Raw genomic sequence first — 21590 nt, 5'->3', positions numbered from 1 at the left:
ATAACAGGTCCAATGCAATGCTGTTCTGAATGGCACAGTAATCAAACCTTCTGTTTCACCCTAAAATATTGCCATTTCTTTAAAAAGCTAGGAATTTGAAGAAAGAAGGGCAACTTTTTGTTTATTAATGAAACACCGGTCTGATTAAATAAAAGCCATTATTTCTGGTTGTTATATACCATTCAGTTTCTTTTCCTCTTTTTGACAATCACAGTGCAGAAAAAAGCGCATGAGGAAACTGCAATTACTTCAACACAGAAAAATCAGACTACAATTTCTTCAGAGCAGAAAAATCATATTAAAATTAATATAACAAAGTTTACCCAGTTTTGAACCTTAGTGACTGAAATTTACAGTTGACAGGGTTCTATTTTTTCAATGGCCACAAATTCCTAATGAATTAATTTCCTTGTTTTCATAAATTAAAATTTGGAGCAGTGGTTCAAATTTGAGGCAAATCTTTCATTGTATGGGCGAACAAAGTTCACAAACGAAAGCTGTATGGAAATAATATAACAGAATGCCCCACTGCACATTATAATCTAAACATTAACGTGCCTTTCTAGGCATAGCATGGGCACAAGTTGATTCAAAATTAGAGTCTAATTCCAACATCTTGATATTTCTCAAACCGTGGATAAGAGCAAATAATATTTTTCATGCCTTATTCACATTGTTGGTACGTGAAGAAATGTAGCAGTAGTATATGTACAAAACAAATCATGTTCAGAAGAAACATCAAGAGATGAGGCAGCACATACCATTCTCATCTATACAAGAAATTAAATGGTTTACAACACCATAGGAGAACCAGAATTGTCATATGATCAAATATTAGTACTACAACAAATAACAAATTGAAAATCCTAGGGAAATTGTACCAAGCACCCAAATATAACATTAACACATTGAAATGGTACCTATATGAAAGAGATTTATTGATGATGATACTTTTGTCCCTTGAGAATTGTCCAAGATCTGAAACAACAATAAACACAAGTCTATCATTCAAATAATAAATATGATATGAAAAATACTAGACGCATAATACATTTCATTAACTTAGTAAATTGGACTGAAAAATTTGCTAAAAAATATGTACCTCGTACCTCAAATCAACTCTAGTTTCCTACAAACTTTAGGTTAGTAGGCCTAAAAAGGTTCAGAAACCTAAATTTTGTGCACATCCTTGTGATAATATTTCCATATAATCGATCTAGGCCAGTTGGGACAGGGATGTTTTCTTGTAGAGATGATAGGTGAGAGCTCATGGCATGATGTTCACAGGTGGAAGGGGTCTTTCAGTCATGGTCCCCAATTTAGATCTGATAATAAAGATCATGTTGCTGCGCAATCCGTGTCAGCAAGCAGAAAAGGAAAAGATCCAGTGCCTTTTGCAGATTGAGTTCAGGAATCTTGTCAGAGATAGTGGAGCTTCTGCTCAATTTCTCCTTGGTATTTTTCAGTGGAGTTTTCGGCGGACCTTCCTCTCTTGACCTTCACAGTTGTGGATACTTCTTTCCTAGTAGTTGCTCTAGAGGAATTGGACCTAGATCCCTTTGTCTTCTTCTTTGTAGATCCAGAGATTATTGGTTCTTTCTTGGATCATTGCCTTTCCCTGGCAGCTATTAAAAAATGGGTATTTGTTATTTTGGTGGAGAAGAAACAGATATTTTATCTCACCAAGGGCTCCTTTCTGCTTCATCTTCTCTTGCATGACAAGCAAATAAGAGTGTTATCTTCAACTCAAGCAATTGTGCACACAGAATGGACTTCTCTCCTTAAGCCCTATGGTTTGTTGGCTTTCCTCCATCATCTGCTCACCACTCTAGATCAAGTGATATAGTATTCCCCCCCCAAGTTTTGACATCTGTTTTATTTTGGCATTCCAAACATTGAAACTGCACTGGTTGTACTATTGATTTCCTACAAATAGTTATTTTTCAGTCCATAAAGGATGACAGCGTGCCGTGTTAGCTAGTTAAACTATTAGGAAGACCTGTATTGCTTGGACTGTCTATTTTCGAGGCCCTAACTATTTAGTTATGTTCCATACAATATAAACAGAAACCCATAACATTTCCTAAATTTCATAATAAATAGGATAAACCTAAAGGTTGTGATTGTCTTAGGCTTTATCTGAGTTTATTGTAAGATTTTGAGTTCTCAAAGGACTGTCATCCTTTGAAATAATTCACTTTTCCCACTCTACATTTCAGGAGCCTGATGCAAACACATCCTTTGCTAAAATTTGTTTGCAGCCAAACAAATTTCCTTTCTTGTTTTCCTTGAGGTTTGTAAGTCCGTGCAGTGTGAGATTCTCTTACAAGTTTCACAACCTAGCCTACTACTTCTGGGAATGTAGTTAAAAGGTGCTTGCAGAACTTGCACATGTCCAACTGTACTCATAGTCCTATACAAGAACCAATGTTCTCAAACAATCCCAAATCTCCACATTATGTTTCTGTGTTCCCAAATTCTCCCACTGGATCTCATCCGATCATAGATCATGACTTTACACATCAAATCTTTGGAGAAACTGAGGGACTTCCAATACTTTCTTCATTGAGACTCTCACTAAACTCAGGCAACCCATATTGTTGAAAATGTGAGAATATTACTCATCTCATATGACAAGGGCCTTAAGTTTCTATGCACCCAGCAACATATAGCCAAGAAGCATATGCCTCCATATGCATCAGTTGGATCTCAGCCTCTTGACGCTCAACAGACATCAATGGTACTCAGCTGAATGTGCCAATGCTTGAGGTGTTTGCACATAACATTGACACTTTCTCCTTCTTCTAGCGATCCTACCGAATTGAGATTACACCACCTTCCATTCATCTACTAATGTCCCTCGGCCTCCCTTGGGGTATAATATAACTGATCCGCATGTTTCTATGTTCCATTTTCCACAACATAAGCCTTTGCCACCAGAGCAAATCCACCTCCATCATGTCCTCAATAAAGGGTATGGGTCAAATGCAATCTCAATAGCCAATTAAACCAGTTTCACTTCCCAAACCACCCTTTGGCCATATTATCACTGAAGTCCCCTAGCTATGAATATGCGAAACACACTTATATCTCAAGGACTAGATATACCAAAATTTGATAAGTACACTTGAAGGGGAGATTCATAGACATGTGTCTTCTTTCATTACAGTTTCAAGTGATTTCTTGTATCGGGACCATCTGTTAGCAAAACTCTTCCCACAGTCTCTTAAAGATATTGTGTTGAGTTGGTTTTGCTCATTACCTGATAACTCAATCTTTTCATTTGAACAATTAATGATTCAGTTTTTTCAACATTTTGAAGCTAACACCAGATATACAATCACCTTTACTGATCTGATTCATTGCAAGCAAGAGCCTCATGAGAAGGTTGACTATCTAAGCGTTACCTATCAATCTCTTTGCTCTCAGATTCCTTATGCCCTGCAAGATTCCAACAATTAGAGGGTGCTTATGGGTATCTGCCCATAAGCAAGATTCCAACATTGACAAAGGCGGTCCTTCTAATGCAATATTACTCTTTTCCACATCTCTGTATTGTACTATGTGATTATCAACAAAACTTTGACACAATATGGGCATTGCACCTCATTCTCTCATCATGATAATCATGGACCTACATCTTCCTCAAGGGGATCAAAGACAAATAAGGTTGTAGCCAATGTCATAACCATAGTTGCAAGACTCGGACTCAGCAAGCTGGTTTCTGGCTCGGATTTGAACTTGGCATCTAGACTCGGCAGATTAAAAAACCCAACAAATTCAAATATTTTTAAGGATTTTAAACTTTTTTCATGCATCATTTAGACAATTAGCATCAAAGACACAATAATTGAGACACAATAAATGAGACAAATAGAAGCTAATTTGCACACATACACAAGTTTACATTGATCACATAAGTATAAATGAGAGTTTTTTAAGGAAATATACTCTCCTATATGCATGCATATTTGGTGTATTGTTACAAATACTCTCCTATACACGTATTTGGTGTATTAGTAGTTTCTGCCACAGGATACTAATCTAATCAATTAATTATTTATGCATGTATTTCATGCATCTTGTTATTTATTTGTTAAACTAGTTACTGAATAACACATTAGAAATATAAAGTGTAACTGTCAAATGTCTACAATATTCATCATTTCACTAAGCTTTATAGGCTTCAAGTGGGTTGCTTTACTATCTTCTTTTACTACTGCTTTCCACATCTTCCCTATCTATGTTATTTAGTGCTGCAACAATACCATTAATACTGTCCACTGCCCATCTTTCAAATCATGGAGCTTCTACTTTGTACAAGGGTCATTGACCTTGAAACAGATGCACGTATCACTGTTTTTGGTTGATCTTTGGACTGCTTATTGATAATTGTACTTTATCTTACCACTGCTACATGTATTTTGAATTCTCTTCATTGATATCCACTGTCTCAATTAATGTTGTGACTGTACTTGTATTGTGTTGTTCTTGAGTCTTTTATGCATACCATTGCTTTGAACAACCATCTCATTGTTACAAAGTAAACTCCACCAAGATAACTGAGAAAGGGGTTGAATCAGTTATGTATTTAAAACAACTCTTGACATCTTTACTAATTCTGAAACATGTAAACAGTAGATGCAATAACCATAGAAAGATAACCATACACAATAGCACTAGATATATTAACTAGGAAAACCCTTGATCAAAGGGAAAATCCTGGTGGGAATGATGCCCACAAGATGATGTACTAATATAAAAGTTTCTTATGAAAGGATGGACTCAGTTAGGAGACAATGAAATACAATCAGTGCATATGAGTCCCTGTAAAGCGACTTTGAATCCTTTTTAGAAGATTCCAACCCTGCCAGGCGATGTGCCAACCCTATTAGAAGTTGAAAGGAGGACAACTAAACCCACTATTCAAATAGCCTCAGATTGTCTTCACCAAACAAACTTCAGGATAATCTATCCAAGCTTTGAACTGACTAAACAACAACTTCTTTGCCAATATTGTTCTTTTGAAGCTCACAGTACATCTTCAACATCAATCTCTTTTGCGATCAAATACAATTCGCATCCAAGTTCGAATAACAACCACAAATTATCTCACTGATCAACACCGCACTCTACCACAAGAAAATGACCTTTCTTTTATACCAAGTCCTAAAAAAAGTATTGAGTCGGCCTTAAGGCTTTCTCAATTTACAATGAATACTATAGGACATCATTAAGATATTACAATACATTTTACATTACAATTTACAGTTCTCAATATGATTTTAAAAATAGTATTCAAGGAGCCTGCAAAATAATTGTTCATCGTTGGAATGTTGCAAATGGAAATTAATGTTAATGGTTGCAACAATTCAATTGTGGATGAAATGGATTCAATTGTCTCCGCTCGTTTGAACAGTTTTTGAAATGCTTGATTTCGTTGAGAAGAGGGACGTGGATCGCTAGATCTGTGAGGCTTAGGGTTTGGTTACATTTGGGTGTTGGTTTCTTTTGTTTAGAAGGTGTCAATGGCGTGGTTGGATCCTAGTCTTTGTCTTCTTCTTTTCGGCAATTCACAGAATTCTAGCGATCTCTGCAAGTTGTCTTGAAAAGTCACTCGGATTTTTGGTAGTCAATAGATCATATTGTGAACGTCTTTGTGTTTGATGAGTCTAAGGTTGGAATCATTCTTCTCAGGCAGTTTTGCTAGACCATTCGCTAGTCGGTCGGAGACTTAATTAGTCGCTCGTGGAAAAGGAGCGACCAGCGACAAAAAGGAGAACAATAATTATCACAAGTCTGTGGAGAAGTGGCAATTGGCAACCAACTCCATATCGCTCACGGGGAACAAAAGGGTGAAGACAAGCCAGCAGACAAAATATGGCAAAGGAAGAAGGGAAATAGACAAGGGCCGCACACGGACTACCGTGGGAAGGAGTTGGACACCACGAGAATCATTCACCCTAACCATTTTGTTGCACCACAACAAACAACAAACGGTTAAACATGTTAAAGTATGCAGTCAGAAAGAAAAAGGCGACAGTGGAAGGATCAGTTGAACAAAACTAGTTCTGAGATGGATAAAAATGCAAGAGTTTTGGCCTCAGATGTTCGTGTTGCAGGCCGATCTAGTAGCAAGAAACAAAGGGTGGTATGCCCTTAAGTGCATCAAATGTCTCAGAACGCGGACATTTCTCATCTCACCGTACAGTTCGAAGGATTGAACGACATTGAATGTCGAAGATGGTGGCAAGAGACACCAGAGGCAGACCTCATCAAGCAAATACTGGTTCGCGCATAGGTAGATTGGGCAATCCAAATGCCTATCTTTTCTATTCGGCTATTTGAGCAAGTGTTGCACACCATGATTGAATTGTATGACAGGTATAGCTGGCAAAGGTCCTTTGAGTATAGGAAACATCCCATTACGATTTCATTCAAACCTCATGATTTTACAAGAGTATTCAATATCCCAAGGCAAGGCGGACGTAACATGGCAACAAAAAATCATAAGCTTCCACAAGATAGGAAAGAGCACTAGATTAAGTTGGCTCACACTAGAGGAATTTAATTTGGTCCTAAAAGGCACTAGAAGTTGTGGAATGCGGTGAGACTTTATCAGGGAAGGACCCTAGCATTGTATCATGGACATCATGAAAAGTCGGCTAACAAGGGCTAGCAAGGCTTCTGTTATTGCTTTACCTCAGATAGTTTTCATGAATGGGATCATGAATGGACTGGTATATGACTGGGCATCTGTCTTGGCGGAATGCATGGAGTTCATGACGTTACAACATCGCACTTTTTACATGCCACACCATGCCATTGGATTATTTTTGGAGGCCGCACTTTATCAAATTCCAGCAGATGTTTTAGAGGTTCTGCCGAAAGGCAAGCTGGCAAAGGATAAGCCTCCCCTATTTTACTGGAGACATGTGCACACAGGTGGCATGATGGCTGGCTAAAAGAGGATGATATAGGAATTGGATGCCTATGGTGACACCGATAGCAATCGGGAGGATACCATTGAGAGTGGTGGGACTGCTTCAGAGGGAGATAGCACCTCGGCTGAGGTTCGGAACAATGAGACATATGCAAGGTCCCCACCTAGGACACTTTTCACTCCTCAATTGCTTACTTCGATGCATTTGATAGCCATCGCTCCCATGCCTCCTATTCCACCATTCGGCCAAAGGCATGCGCCGATTGTTATGACACCACTCCCAGCCATGATGAAGACCACAATAGTAATAATTTCCCAAATGGAGTTTGTAGAGGAGCCACCCCTAAGGGAACTCATGTAGTGGATATTCTCGCGGAATCAATTGCCCCAAATCTCGTAGCTGCAATTCCAGCCGAAGGGCTCGTGGAGATGCACCAGGCGCCAGAGCCAGATGAGAGTGGATTACCGGAGCCTCAAGTTCGACTTGAGGTGATTGGCACGGAGGTTGTCGTTACTATAGCTTCATCCTTGTTGGTCGAACCCATGAGTGTGGCCCAACCAGCACAACTAGAGGTCAAGAGTGTTGAAGTAGTGGATCGAACCAGTGTGATATGAAAATGTCATCTTTGTTCTATACAATCTACAATCCCAAGAAGTATTTTATCTCTCCAATCATACTCATCTCAAATTCTTTCTTCATTTCTTCTAAAAACATCTTGCTAGCTAATCATTACGTCCAAAAATAATGTCATCCACAAATACTACAACAATTAGCAAACCATCTTCATTTTTTCTCAAGTACAAATTACTATCAATATTGCCTTTCACAAATCCCAAATTTGTCAAGTGTTTATCCAATCTTGCATACCAGGCTCAAGGTGCTTATTTAAGTCCATACAATGTCTTCTTCAATTTGCAAACCATGTCTTTTTCATCTGTCAAAGGAAAACAATCAGGTTGTTCAATGTATACCTCTTCTTCAAGTTCTCCATTCAAAAAGGCTATTGTCACATCCATTTGATAAACTTTAAAGTTCTTGTTAGTTGCATATGCGAAAAACATTCTCATTGCCTCTAATCTAGCAATAGGTGCAAACGTTTCCTCAAAATCAATCCCTTCTTGCTGTGAATATCCTATACAAACCAATCATGCTTTGTTTCTCACAACTTCACCTTGTTCATTCATCTTGTTTCTAAATACCCATTTAGTTCCAATAACATTCTTCTATTTAGGTCTAGAAACCAATTCACAAGTCTTATTCTTTTCAATCTGATCTAATTCCTCTTTCATAAATTTTATCCAAAAGTCATGTTTGTAAGATTCATCAGCATTCTTAGGTTCAACTTGAGATATTAAAGACAATTCTTCACGTTCATACTTCCAATGATTTGTTCAACCGAGTGATTCTTTGCCATATTTCTCGTAGGTGTCACTTTCTCACCTTTCCCTATGTAGTCCTTGCAATGTGGTATCCTACGCCTGTCCCCAGCTATATGCCTTTGCCTTATGTAGCATTCTGAATTTTATTCCCTTAGTATTCGCCAATGTATTGCACCCTTTAGGGGCTTTAGTCATCTTGTATTAATTACTTGGAAGGGATGCTTAGTAAGGTGATGCCCCTATCCAACTACATATGCAGGGGGTATAACTCGTCTCAAGATGTATTTCTCTCCAACTATCTATGCCTCTACCCACTATCCAAGGGTCGGTGGTTTGTATTTGTGTATATTGGGGGATTGCTACTGGATATATTGTTTCAATTAGCTATTGATTTCTGATCTAGGCTCTGATCTCAGTTCCTCCCTCTGTTCTTCTCTTTGTAATTATGTTTGCAAATCAGTGTCACTTTCATAAAATAATTACTGCTCAACATTCTGATTCTTTGTTCTTTGATCAGTCTCTCCATTAGAATCATAATCAAGTATCATTTCTTGAATTCTAAACTTTTCATCAACTCTCACATTAGCACTTTCACCAATAGTCTTCATTCTCTAAGTAAAACCTCTATATGCTTTGTTTTTCAATGAATATCCAAGAAACATTCCTTCATCACTTCTAAAATCAAAACTTTCCAACATCATCATCTCTCTAGATATGGAACTTACTCCCAAAATTCTAAAGTATTCACAATAGGTTTATGTCCAAACCAAAGTTCATAACGTGCCTTGCCAATGCCCTATCTAATCTACACTTTGTTCATAGTGTATATTGTAGTGTTCACTACTTCTATCCAAAAGATATGTGATACATTGTTCTCAAACATCATTGCTCTAGCCCCAGTTACAAATTTGTTCCTTCTTCCTGCTATCCCATTCTGCTATGGAGTCTTAGGGGCTGAAAGCTATCTCTTTATACCATTATCCTCACAAAATTTGTTAAGCTCATTTGAAATAAATTCTCCACCTCTATCTAATCTCAAGCATTTAATATTTAAACCAAATTCATTCTCAACTCTATTCTTAAATATCTTGAGTTTCTCAAAAGCTTCAGATTTCTCTCTAAGAAATGCAACCCACGTCATTCTAGTGAAATCGTCAATAAGAAGCATAAAGTACCTTTCTCCATAAAAATCTCTTGTTCTTGTAGGGCCACTCAAATCTATATGTACAATCTCCAACTTCGATGAAGTAGTAAACATCTTGCTCGGAAATGATTTATTCTTCTGCTTTGCCAACACACATTCTTTGTAAACCATATGAGTAGGTTTCACAATCTTAGGCAAGTCTCTCACTGCAAATGTAGTACTGACCTTCACAATGTTATCAAAGTTTATATGACAAAATCTCTTATGCCATAGCCAACTGCCATCCACTTTTGCAACCAAACATGTCATTTTAGTAAGGTTCAACTGAAATACATTATCCATTGTTCTTGTACCAATACCAATCAATGTGTCATTCTTATCCTTGATGATGCAAGTCTTCTCTGTAAACTGCAACAATTATCCCTTGTCAACAAGTTGTCCAATTCTCAAAAGATTATGTTTCAATCCATCCTCAATGTTAGTCTTTCCATCAAGAGTAATAGATCATTTTCCTTTTATGTGACAAGTTGAATTAGTTCCAACTCTAACTACACCACCATCATTACTATTGAATTCAACAAATTTGTTCATACATTTAGTCATATGATGGGAACAACCACTATCTATAATCCAATCTGAATTTCTTCTCAATCTGTGATACTAATGCTTTTTCTTTTCTTACTTCTTCTATTTCTTTTTCAAGGCTTTCTTCTTTAATAGCAACAAATCCTATCTCATTATCCTCATTAACAAAGTAGCAATCTTTAGGTATTCTTGACTTGTAGGGCTTTCTAGGCTTAGACTTCTTTTCTCTCTTAGGACATTTAAATGAATAATGACCAAATTCTCTACATGTCCAACAAACAAGAATTTTGTTACCTTTAGTTTCTCTCTTCATAAGTAGGGCAAGTCCTCCATCAATCTTCTTATCTTCTTGTTTTGTTGCTCGGCTACTACTAGCATAATCTCAACTTGTACTTGCAAATGTAGGTTTCTCTTTTTGTATGCTGAAAGTAGTTTCTACTCTAGGGAATCCATCATTCTATTTCATCTATAATTCAGTTGTCTGCAACCTTGCAAGAAGAGTCTCTTTTGTAAAGTTAGGTGTAAAAGGAATAACTTCTTCAATCATCTGTGCCTTCTGACTGTAAGCAAGTGTCAAGGTCTTTAAAAGTTTCCATATAATCTCATCTTTTGTCTTAGATCCACCACAACTCTTAATACCTGCAGCAATCTCGGATATTCTACTAAGCTAACCTCGTATAGTTTCATCTTCCTGCATTTTACATCTTGAAACATACATATTTAACTCTACAATATCACCTTCTTAGCATGTGCATCACCTTCAAATATCTTTTGTACAACAATCCAAATTTCATGTGCAAGCTTTAAAGATTTTACCTCTACAAATTCTAATTCAAGAAGAGCATATATCAATGCTTCCTTAACAAGTGTATTCTGCATAAATAGATCTTTTTGTCTTTGTCCATAGGAGTCAAGCTTATCTTCTTTTATCAAAATCTTCTAATTTAATGTAATTAACCAAAATTCTGGACCCATGCATAGAAAGTGAGTCTTCATCTTCTTCTTCCAGTTGTCATAATTAATTCCATCAAACTTCAAAATTTATTTTCTGAAATACATCGCCATAGATCTTCTCAAGCTGTTAAGCTTTTCCTTCAAGGATCTGATGCTCTAATACCAACTGTTAAAAAGTAAAGTCCACCAAGATAACTGAGGAGACCGGAGGGGGTGTGAATTCATTATGTATTTAAAAGAAATCTCAATATCTTCACTAATTATGTAACTTATAAATAGCAGATGTAATAAACATACAAAGATACCCATACACAATAACACCAGATATGTTAACTAGGGAAACCCTTGATCAGAGAGAAAACCATGGTGAGAATGATGCCCACAAGATGATGTACTAATACAAAAGTTCCTTGTGAAAGGATGGACTCAGTTAGGAGTCAATGAAATACAATCAGTACATATGAGTCCCTGTTAGGAGACTCTAAATTCCTGTTAGAAGATTCCAACCCTAGTAGAAGTTGTGCCAACCCTATTAGGAGTTGAAAGGAGGACAACTAAACCAATTGTTCAAATAGCTTAACATTGTCTTCACCAAACAACCTTCAAGATAGTCTATCCAAGTTTTGAACTGACTAAACAACAATTTCTTTGCCAATATAGTTCTTTTGAAGCTCACAATACATCTTCAACATCAATCTCTGCTCTGATCAAATACAATTCGCATCCAAGCTCGCGTAACCAACACAAATGATCTCACTGATCAACACCACACTCTACCACAAGGAAATGACCTTTCCTTTATACCAAGTCCTAAAACAAGTATTGGGTCGGCCTCGAGGCTTTCTCAATTTACAAGGGATACTATAGCACATCATTAAGATATTACAATACACATTACATTACAATTTACACTTCTCATCAGCTCATAGGAATCAACACGCTAAACAGACTTCATAAGTCGGCTCAAATTGCATATCTAATTTCACTATCTCATACAAGTCTCTGACATTCCTCTAAGCTCGCTTCATCAAATTCCATCTCAGCTAAAAGATATAGTTCAATTACCAGTACCCGCTTTCCAAAAACTCTCTCTGAAAGCTACCTCCAGAAAACATTGCATAACTATGTCAAATCTTCATATTTCCTCTTGTGCTCATGATTGTAGCATCTGTACATGTTCCTGAATATATTCCCAACCATGCATAACCCAAATCATTGACTGTTGACCTTGCCAAACAATTCTTCCTCTGCAACTCTACTAATCTTCACAGAATAGTGCATATGTTGACATTAATGACAAACATTGTCATGAATGCAAGACATGATTACTCAATCATATCTCCAACAATGCTAACAAATTCCCCCATAGGAATATCATCAGCATTCATGCTAACACTCATATCATATGATAGTTGTTGATCATTCTGTGCTCTCTTGTGTTATGCATTGTATTGACTATTGTGATGCACTCTATTTATGATCTGTTTTGAAACATTCAATGCTACATATTTATGGAATGCATGTTATTCACTGTCCCTTTATCTAACTACTATCCTTCTTGTGTTTGTATCATGACAAAAATGTAATGCTATCATACCACCACTAATCTTATGAAATCTGCCCTATTACTATAAAAATGGTTCATCATATGTTGTTTTTGTGTTTGAAAATGATGGAATCACCTTCTAAGGTCTTCGAGAAGGGATATAAGGCAAAATAAATCATTAAAAACAACTAAAATTTGTTCGTTTTATACTTGATGGTTCAGCCACAAGAGAGTCTTGGCCAAGGGACTCGCCAAGTCAACATAGTCCATGGACTATGCGATTTCTGGCAGGACTTGATCGAGTTAGAGTCCAAAGGCCAAAAAACTATAGAACCCTGACCCAACTCTGGACTCACAGAGTCTTGTAACATTGCTCATAACAATACCTCAAGAAACTGAGAACACACTAGCATAATAGTGTAATAGTATTTTTACTGTTATTTGATTCCTAACAAAGTATGTTAAAAAAGCTACTCAAATATTGTTTTTCATAGATAATAAGACTACTCTCAGATAAAAAAATTACACCCTAGCTAGTATAATGCAAAAAAAATACCGCTAATACAATCAAGTGTTTGGTCATGATACTAAGTGCCATGAGCACCTTTGTCAATTATACAAGGCCACATAGTCAATGATACCATCTTTCTCAATTGTAAAAACTAGGTTTCTACTAAATCAGTTGCTAAACCTAATAGTCAATTGAAGTATTTACAAAAATCCCTTTCCTACAAATCCTTCTAATTTCATTAGTAAACCTTCTTCAACTCCACCTACTAGTTTTGAGTATGTCAATATGGTCACAATAATTCTCGTTTCTCCTTAAAGTCATGAGGTGAATCTTCATGATATATCAAATGTCCAATGTCTTGTCTATTGACTAAGGATATAGTCCATTATACATCCTCACTCATATCAACCATAATGTAGTCAATAGTGTTATGATTGAACCTGCTTGTAGGGCTCATGTGATAACGGAAGAAACTCTCTTCATCAATGGTCTTCATAAGGACAAATATGAGGACCCTGAAGTAACTATTTGTACTCATGATAGTCTTTCTTTACCACCTCTTGGTTTCATTCCTTTGTCAATCCTTATAGGACCCAAGACTATGAATGCTACATTCGTTGTGATTTCGGAGTTTTCTTTATTTAGGGCAAAGCTAGATATTCATTGACTAGATCCCATGAATGTGATCACCTCAATTGTTTAGAAATGTCTAAATTTCTCCCATGAGATTATTGTGTATATTATCCAAAATACTCTAAACAAAACACTCTACATGGGGGCTTTCCTCTAGACCCCTCCTAACCTACCTCAATAGGGCCCATTTTGCCATTAATGACTTGTTATATAAGGCTTATAATAGATACAAAACTAGGGGGGTCTTCCCTAGATTATTCTCTTCCTCTTGTCTTCTCTAATTCCTTCTACTCAACCTACCCATGTGTAGCAATGCGCTTCCTCCTCTAAGGCCTTAGGACAAGCATGCACCCCCAAGTTGATCCTCTCCTTTTAAGACTTCACAACCTACAAAGACTCCTTCAATTGTTCCTAACATAGGAAAATTAAAGGCCCGCATGTTGCCCAAGTCCAAGTTGCAATTGTTCCAACTTCATGTTCTTCCTAAATTCCTACAATTCAACGCTCTCCTTGTATGGCTAAGGAAAGTATTCTTCTGAGGCTGGTCCTTCACACACAACTCTTGTGTCTTGGCTCTCAAGGGCTCCTCTTGTTCCTCCCGCTCTTAAGCTAAAAAGAGGAAAGGTGTCCATTGTTGAGGCTAAGGTCTCTACGTCCACAACACCTCCCATTCTATTTAATGAGCCTATAATTCTGCAAGAAGGAAACTCCTATAGTGGCACAAGATGCTCTAGACTCTTCTCAATCATCTATTCATAGTCCCCATCTTTGTATGAACCAACTTGCTCCTAAGTTATCTTCTATCTCTACTTCCATTCCATAATTCTAATCTTGTTACAGCTCCTACTTTTGCTACTTCCTTCTCACTTCCAAATACTTATGGTCATCCTAGTGAATCTCACTCTCAAGTGTTCATCTCTCCCCTTGGAACTGTCACTTACCTTATCTACTTGATCTCCCACCCTTCGCACAACCCATAGACATGGTTCCTATTAAGGTTGGTATAGTGTGGCTCTTGTCACACTCATCTCACCTCTTAGAGCGCTATTTGTTTTAACTTTCCTAGGGTCTCTCAACTTGTCACAAAGGTTTCACATCAGTTGCCTACGCACAAGTTGAGCAACACTATTGCTGAGTTTTGTGACAAAAAATTGTACTCTACCTTCTTAAGCTTATCTTTCTTTGTTCTTGTGGCAAAAAAGACTCTTCCTCCAAAGTTCATCACTAACCCTCTTCCACGAGTTAACAATGACCTTATGGCTTCTCAACAACCTTTAGCCGAGTCATTACACTTCTCTTGTCAAAAGTGTATGCCTGACTCTATGGAGGGCATTCTAGCATTGTCAACCATCTTCACAAGATCATTAACACTCGACTTATAGGCAACATTGGATGAAAATGTCAAGGTAGTGTAATCCTTAGCTCTTGTTGTAGGAAAAATGCTTGGTATTGCCTTATTCATTGTCTCTCTACAAGCTTAGACTCATTCCCCCTATGATCAATATTGGGAGGACAACTTGTCAAAGCTGATTGAATATGATGGTATACTTCATATCTTTAGATTAGAGTTTGCATGACCGTTTGTGTTCACCACATGTGCTTGTATTAATTTGTCTTCTCTCCTAATCAGCATCAATCTTGTCTTCTCGTCTAAATTACCACTATGTTGTAAATCAGCATCAATCTTGTCCATTTGTTCTCTTATCTTCTTTGTAAATGTTGGAACTTGACACAACTTCATAAACAATGTATTTACATTCAGAACTAACTTTTCCAACTCATTACCAAGATTAGAAAGTTCAACCTATTTGACTACAATGTTTGTTGCAACTTTCTCAATCACCTTGTTCTCAAATTTCCTCTCTAACCATTGCATGAATTTTTCTTGAGTATCAATGTCACGGTTATTAACTTGCTATATAATCTTTACCAACTGATCAATGATGGGGACTTTTTTATCCAAGTTATCAACAATAAAAGTATCAAGAAATATATCTTTGATATTGTATAATACTTGCCTATGTTGATGAGATTTTCTCATCTCTTCTTCCTTGACCTTTCTATCTAGCAAGTCACTGAGTTCCCTCATTTGCTCAATGCTCAAATTTGTTGGATCCACAATAGGAATTACAATCTCCTCATCTAAAGTAACAGACTTTCCCTTTATGGCTTGTGGTGATTGTTTCACCTTCTTCTTCGATCTCCTATAGAGTCTGGTGTGTTGGAGCTCGGCACAATTTGATGTTCTTGTATTTGAATCTCCAGACTCAGCCTTTGTGTCTCGTCTCTAGTCTCATCGGCCTTCTTAGGCTCCTCATCTCTCTTTTCCTCCTCAAGTTTACTCTCCTCAGCTCCTCTCAATTGTACAAATACATTTTTCTTTTCCTTTTCATCACTAATTTTAAGTTCACTGGTTGAACTCGGCTGCCATGCCTCCTTTTCTCCCTCCTGCAAAGGTCCTAAGGCATGTGGTCTTTCACCAGTAGCAGATTTATCTTCTCTATCTTCTTGACTCTTCTCATTCTTCTCTCCCTATGTATTTACATTAACATTGCCCTCAGTGGCATCATTTTGTTGTTCAAGAACTTGTGCACTTTCTCCTCCAATGGCCGGCAGACACTATTGCTCGGCAAAACCATCATTTCCTTCACCTTGTCCTTGATCTTGACTAATAGAAATAGTAGAAGTAACAGGTGTGGATTCTACCTGTTGTGTGGTCTTATGTGCACTACTCTTTGGATAATCTCTAACTTTCACTCTCACAGGATTTGGGTCCAAAAATGCTTCATGGGTTGGCATTTGTACTGACTCAGTTTGTATATGACCTACACTTTGGCTTGTCCAGCTCAGCAATGACACTCTCTGCATTTGCAACATTCATCGCTGGGCTTGACTCTGTCTCATCATCAATTACAACTATTTCAGTTTTCCCTTCACTCTGTTGTACCATATGGTGGATAGTGTCAACAAGATTTTCTCTATCATCATAATATCTTCTTTGTTGTCCAATTCAACTTCTTCCTACTCATCTTTTTCTTCCTCGTCTTTCTACTCATCATTAGGAATCAATTCAAATATTTTCTTCCATTTTATTTTTGCTTTCCTCTACAACAATTTCTACTTTGCTCTTCAAAATTAGGAAAGCTCTCCTCTTGGGAACAAATCCGTTATTGTAATCTTTCATAGCTTTTGAAATTTGTTTCTTATTCAATTCTAGCATCATTTGAGCAAGTGTGCCTTCCCTTATTTTCCTTTTAGTCATTAGTGCAAACTTCCATTTTTCATCTATCCTTCCATATAGCTCATCAGGTATCATAGTTCCTAGCTCTAATGGAGTATATTTGAAGTTTTTCATCATGTCAATTAATGCTTCTTCTACTTTATTCTTATCAACCTTACTCAATTTGTCAAACTTTACAAAATGAAACCCAGATAAGCCTGCACTACCCATAATGTTCTCACATAACTTATCAATATTTTGGAGTTTCTTAAGTACAACAATCCTCAACTAACTTGTGTACTCTGATTCAATTCTTTCTTCACTATCATCATCCTTTGAGATTACAAGCTTTCTCCTTTGCTTCTTCAAACTTAATTCACCACACGTCTCAATCTTAACCTTAACCATGCATTATCATGTAACAACGTGTAATATGAAATCTAACATCTACTTGCATGAATAAAACACATAAACGTATAATCAACACATAACACAAAATGTGGTAACGCAAAAACCCTCCAATGAGAAGGTAAAATTGTCGTGGGGATGGCACCTGCAAAATCTTCACTACTGCAGCAATAAGGTGTGCATGTTAGGGCTACAATTTTGATCACTTATGATGATCTGCTCAATTAGGGGTCTGCTCTGTTAAAAGCTAATAAAATTGTTAAGTCTACCTTGATTAAAGGACTTTTACATCACAATAAAGTGAGTACTCTATTAGGAGATTTACAATAGGCCTGTTAGGACCACTCTATTAAGAGATTCACCTAATACACTGGTTAGAATTTAGTCAATACCATGATCCTTCCGTTTGCACTTGATTGCTGGTGACAAACTGTAATCACCTCAATGTGACAGATATGCAATATCTCCTCTCTGCACTACTCAATCGCCTTAGTCTTTCAACCTTTGATTCACCTTCAAATTTGCAATCTTCTCACTAACAACTTCAACAACACGAAACTCTATCTTAAACCCTTGCTTTATAGTCATCTAAAGAAACTTCTAGATCTTGATCAACGATTAGGATTCATCCTTTTTGCGGCTTAGTCATTCCTATTTTCTAATTTGTTGATCATGGCACACAAGGATTAATGATCCATAATTACAAGCGCAATTACCTCCTTGATTCTCTCCTCAAACTTACAAACACGTTTCCATCTCGGCAAAAATGGTTAACATATGATTTTGTGGCATTCGAGACTCATACAAAAATTGTGTAACTAGACATTTATGGCTTCTAGCGCTCAGTTATGCTAGTTCTTCATGTTGTCCCTTGGCATGAACTTGACTCAACCAAAACTGAATTTACCTTCTAAATTACTCGACACATGTTGCCTCTTGAATCATTTAGTAACCACTAAAATGCTCGGCAACTATGGATTGCTCGACAGCTAGTACCACTCAACACATGTTGAATATATACACTTTTTCACATTGTAGCTTGGCCTATATAGTGATTCGGTCGCAGTGATGACCAACCAACTATTCCTAGTAAATGACTAAGTGTTTTGCACTAATAGACAATTTGTCTTTAGGATCAGATCTCTGAGATACCAATATCTCAAAGCCTCTAAAAAAGGGTTGTTATATGACCTGAATCAAAGGCTTTGCAGAAGTCCAAAAAGCAACAATACACCTTCGAGGAGCAAAAGAGCACCTCCTTGATAATGCCCCGAGTCAACATATGATCCACAGCCTGATAGTCGCGTTTGAAACCAACTTGCCTCTTGGTCCAAATCTAACATTGATCCAACTCATGAGAGAGATGAATAGTGTACAAATTTGGTGGTGTGTCCAATTATGATGGTACTGTAATTATAGGGTTCTAAGGCGAGACCCACCTTGTGCATTAGATGAATAATGTGATGCAACCAGGGACGAAAACTTGTGCAAACAACATGATTGAAGAGATCAGCCAAATAGGACCCTAGAACCATGATGTTGACTTTGAAGAACTCGGCTTGGAAGCCCTCCTCATCCGCTGCCCTACAAGAATTCATGGTTCTAATAGCCTCTCTAATGGTGGTGTATGTAAAAAGGTGACAATGAGGGGGGGAGTGACCTCGATACAGTGCTAACAGGGGATATCATAGTGCGCAAAGGCATGGGAGATCAGTTAGTTGTGGTTAAGCTCAAAGGCAAGGTAGTCGGATGAGGGAAAAGGGTATGCCAATAGGACTTGGGGAGCAACGGAGGGAGGCCCAAAGGATACATTTGCATTGTGAAATGAACAGAGAGAGAGAGATAGAGATTGAGAAAAAGAGGGATACAGAGAGGGGGGGATATATAGGATAGAGAGGGAGGAAGACATAACAAAACATAGATAGAGATACAGGAAAAGATGGGGAAGAAATATGAGGATATAGAGATTTAAAGGTACAGAAGGGGGTGATGAAGAGAGATGGATGGATACGAAGAGGGAGATGTGTCTAGATATGGAGGGGCAAAGAAGCATAGAGATAGAGATGAATATAGAGTGAAATGATGAGAGAAAAATAGATAGAGAGATAGAGATATATCAAGGGACAAAGAAGTATAGAGATAGAGATGAATTTAGAGTGAAAGGATGAGAGAAAAATAGATAGAAAGATAGAGATATATCGAGAGGTAAAGATCATAGTTTCCATAATCGCCTTGAAATCGCTGGTTTGGCGATTCGTTTCAGGCTGGGCGATTTTTTTGGAGTCTTGAATAGGCTTAGGCATTTTTTGCAATGAATCGCTGATTCATGCGATTCATGGAAAAAATTGCCTGAATCGGCCGCACAACAGAACTTCAAGTGGACTTAATTTTTTAATAAAACTCTTTTTTTTTTTGTTTTCTTTTTGGCCTTTCCTCTTTGTTTTAACCCTAAAGGGCCTTCTAATTGTTAAGTATGAGTAGAAAAGAGGAAAAGTGAGAGAGAAGAAGAAAAAAGAAAAACCACAAGTTTCCAACCAGCAAGAAGGAAGAGCACCAAAGAGATCAAAAATCCATCTGGGGAGGCCATAAATTGCATTGGGAGAATTAAAAATCAATATCAACACTCCTCAATTCATTTGCAAGAGGTAAGTGCTGATTTTTTTGCATGTCAGTGTATTATGCATTTTTTGTTTAATTTTTTTTGTTTTTATTTGCAAATCTTGAATGTTTTTTAGTTTTACCAAATTGCAAACTAGGGTTTGTTGTTTTGTAGCTTTTGTTTATTAGTTTCAAACTTTGATATTTTACTTGAATTTTCTTATTGCAGTAGCCCTTTGCTTTCATTTTCTGCAATGGGTAAAAAAGATGAATGTTGGAAATATACCGAAGAGTTTCCTAGAAGAAACAAATTTCAAACGAAATGTATGTTTTGTAAAGAAATAAATTCTGGAGGTATTTATAGATTCAAATGCCACATTGTTGCTATACCTGGACATGATATTACAATTTGCTGAGGCAAAATGCACTTGTTTAGTGGCATTAGAAAAATATGAACAAGAGAAATTGAATAAGAAAATGCAACTTGAAGGGTTAAGGGCTATCGGCTCCCATGCACCCGTAGCCACATCTATATCTGCATCAGCTTCCGCATCCGTAGGTTGTGTTGGAGAGGGTTCTTCCAAACCTCCTTTTCGTCCTAGTTCTAGTGCTCATGCGAGTGCTAGTGCTAATCGGTCTTATACTAAGATTGAGTCCAACTCCAACCTATTGCGGCCTAGAGTGCGGCAAAACATAATGGATAGTTACTTTGTTCCCCGCACTACTCCTGGGTTTGAACAAGGAGATTCATGATGCTGCCAAAAAAGAGATTTGCAAATTTTGGTACTTTTGCAACATTCTATTTGTTGCAGCCAAGTAATTGATTTTTTTTCTTTGTTTTCTTTAAGGTTAAACTTAAAAGTAAAATTTTAATTATATCTACTTTTTTTATGATTCATTGATTAATCATAGGTTCACTTTACAAGCTTACAAAATGATTTGACATCTAAATTTCTAATCATAATCTATTTGTGATAGGGCTCCTTATTGGCAAAACATGATAGATGCAGTTGCTATTTGTGGTCTAGGGTTTAAAGCCCCAACTGAGGCTGAGTTGAGTGGATACCTCTTGGATGATATGGTAGAGGATATGAAGGTTGAGCTTGAGGAGAACCGAAAGGAGTGGATCGAAAAGGGTTGCACCATCATGACTGCTGGTTGGACAGATAGGAGGAATAGAACACTCTTCAATTTTCTTGTATCCTATGGAGGTGATTGATCATTCTACTTTTCTACATACATAATTGTGAATCGTGATTGAATATTTCAAATTTTGATTTCTTGATTGCTAATAAATTAATGATGCATTATAATTCGTTGTTTTGTAGGATATACCATGTTTCTCAAATCCATTGATGCTTCCGCTCATATAAAAACCGCCACATACTTATGTGAGGTTATTGAGGAAGTCATAGTAGAGGGGAGGGAACGACATGTGGTGCACGTGGTGATGGATAATGCAGCAAGTTATGTTGTTGCAAGTAAACTTTTAACTTTTCAAGTTTTGAAAATAAATGTATTTGAATTTAGAACTTTTTCTAATTCTTAGTTTCCTAAGTTCTAACATGTTTGAATTTCTAATTAACTTAAAATTGTTGTAGGTAAACTTTTGATAGAGAGGCACCCCACCATATTTTGGTCCCCTTGTGCTGCACACTACATTGACCT

The 21590-nt window shown here is 37.1% G+C and overlaps 1 protein-coding gene across 3 annotated transcripts in view; it reads right to left on the bottom strand.

The window, feature by feature from the left end:
* Positions 1 to 595: 595 nt before the first annotated feature.
* The window catches only part of LOC149571183 (putative RNA methyltransferase At5g10620), a 68170-nt gene continuing 47175 nt past the window's right edge, over positions 596 to 21590 (bottom strand). For 2 of the 3 annotated variants that reach the window (XM_089812758.1, XM_089812757.1), the window contains 2 exons: positions 921 to 978; positions 596 to 770 (listed from right to left, as the gene is read on the bottom strand). In XM_089812758.1, the coding sequence (XP_089668884.1) occupies positions 739 to 770; positions 921 to 978 (90 nt within the window). In that variant the 3' untranslated portion in view covers positions 596 to 738. Of the gene's footprint in view, positions 979 to 21590 lie in introns of all 3 variants that reach the window. The other variant, XM_089812756.1, reaches the window with a different exon arrangement.

Source organism: Cupressus sempervirens, chromosome 2 (assembly GCF_028749045.1).
Source record: "Cupressus sempervirens isolate cs-2001-9-10 chromosome 2, ASM2874904v1, whole genome shotgun sequence".
In the NCBI taxonomy this organism is placed as follows: Eukaryota; Viridiplantae; Streptophyta; class Pinopsida; order Cupressales; family Cupressaceae; genus Cupressus; species Cupressus sempervirens.
This window is presented reverse-complemented; position numbering and strand designations above follow the sequence as displayed.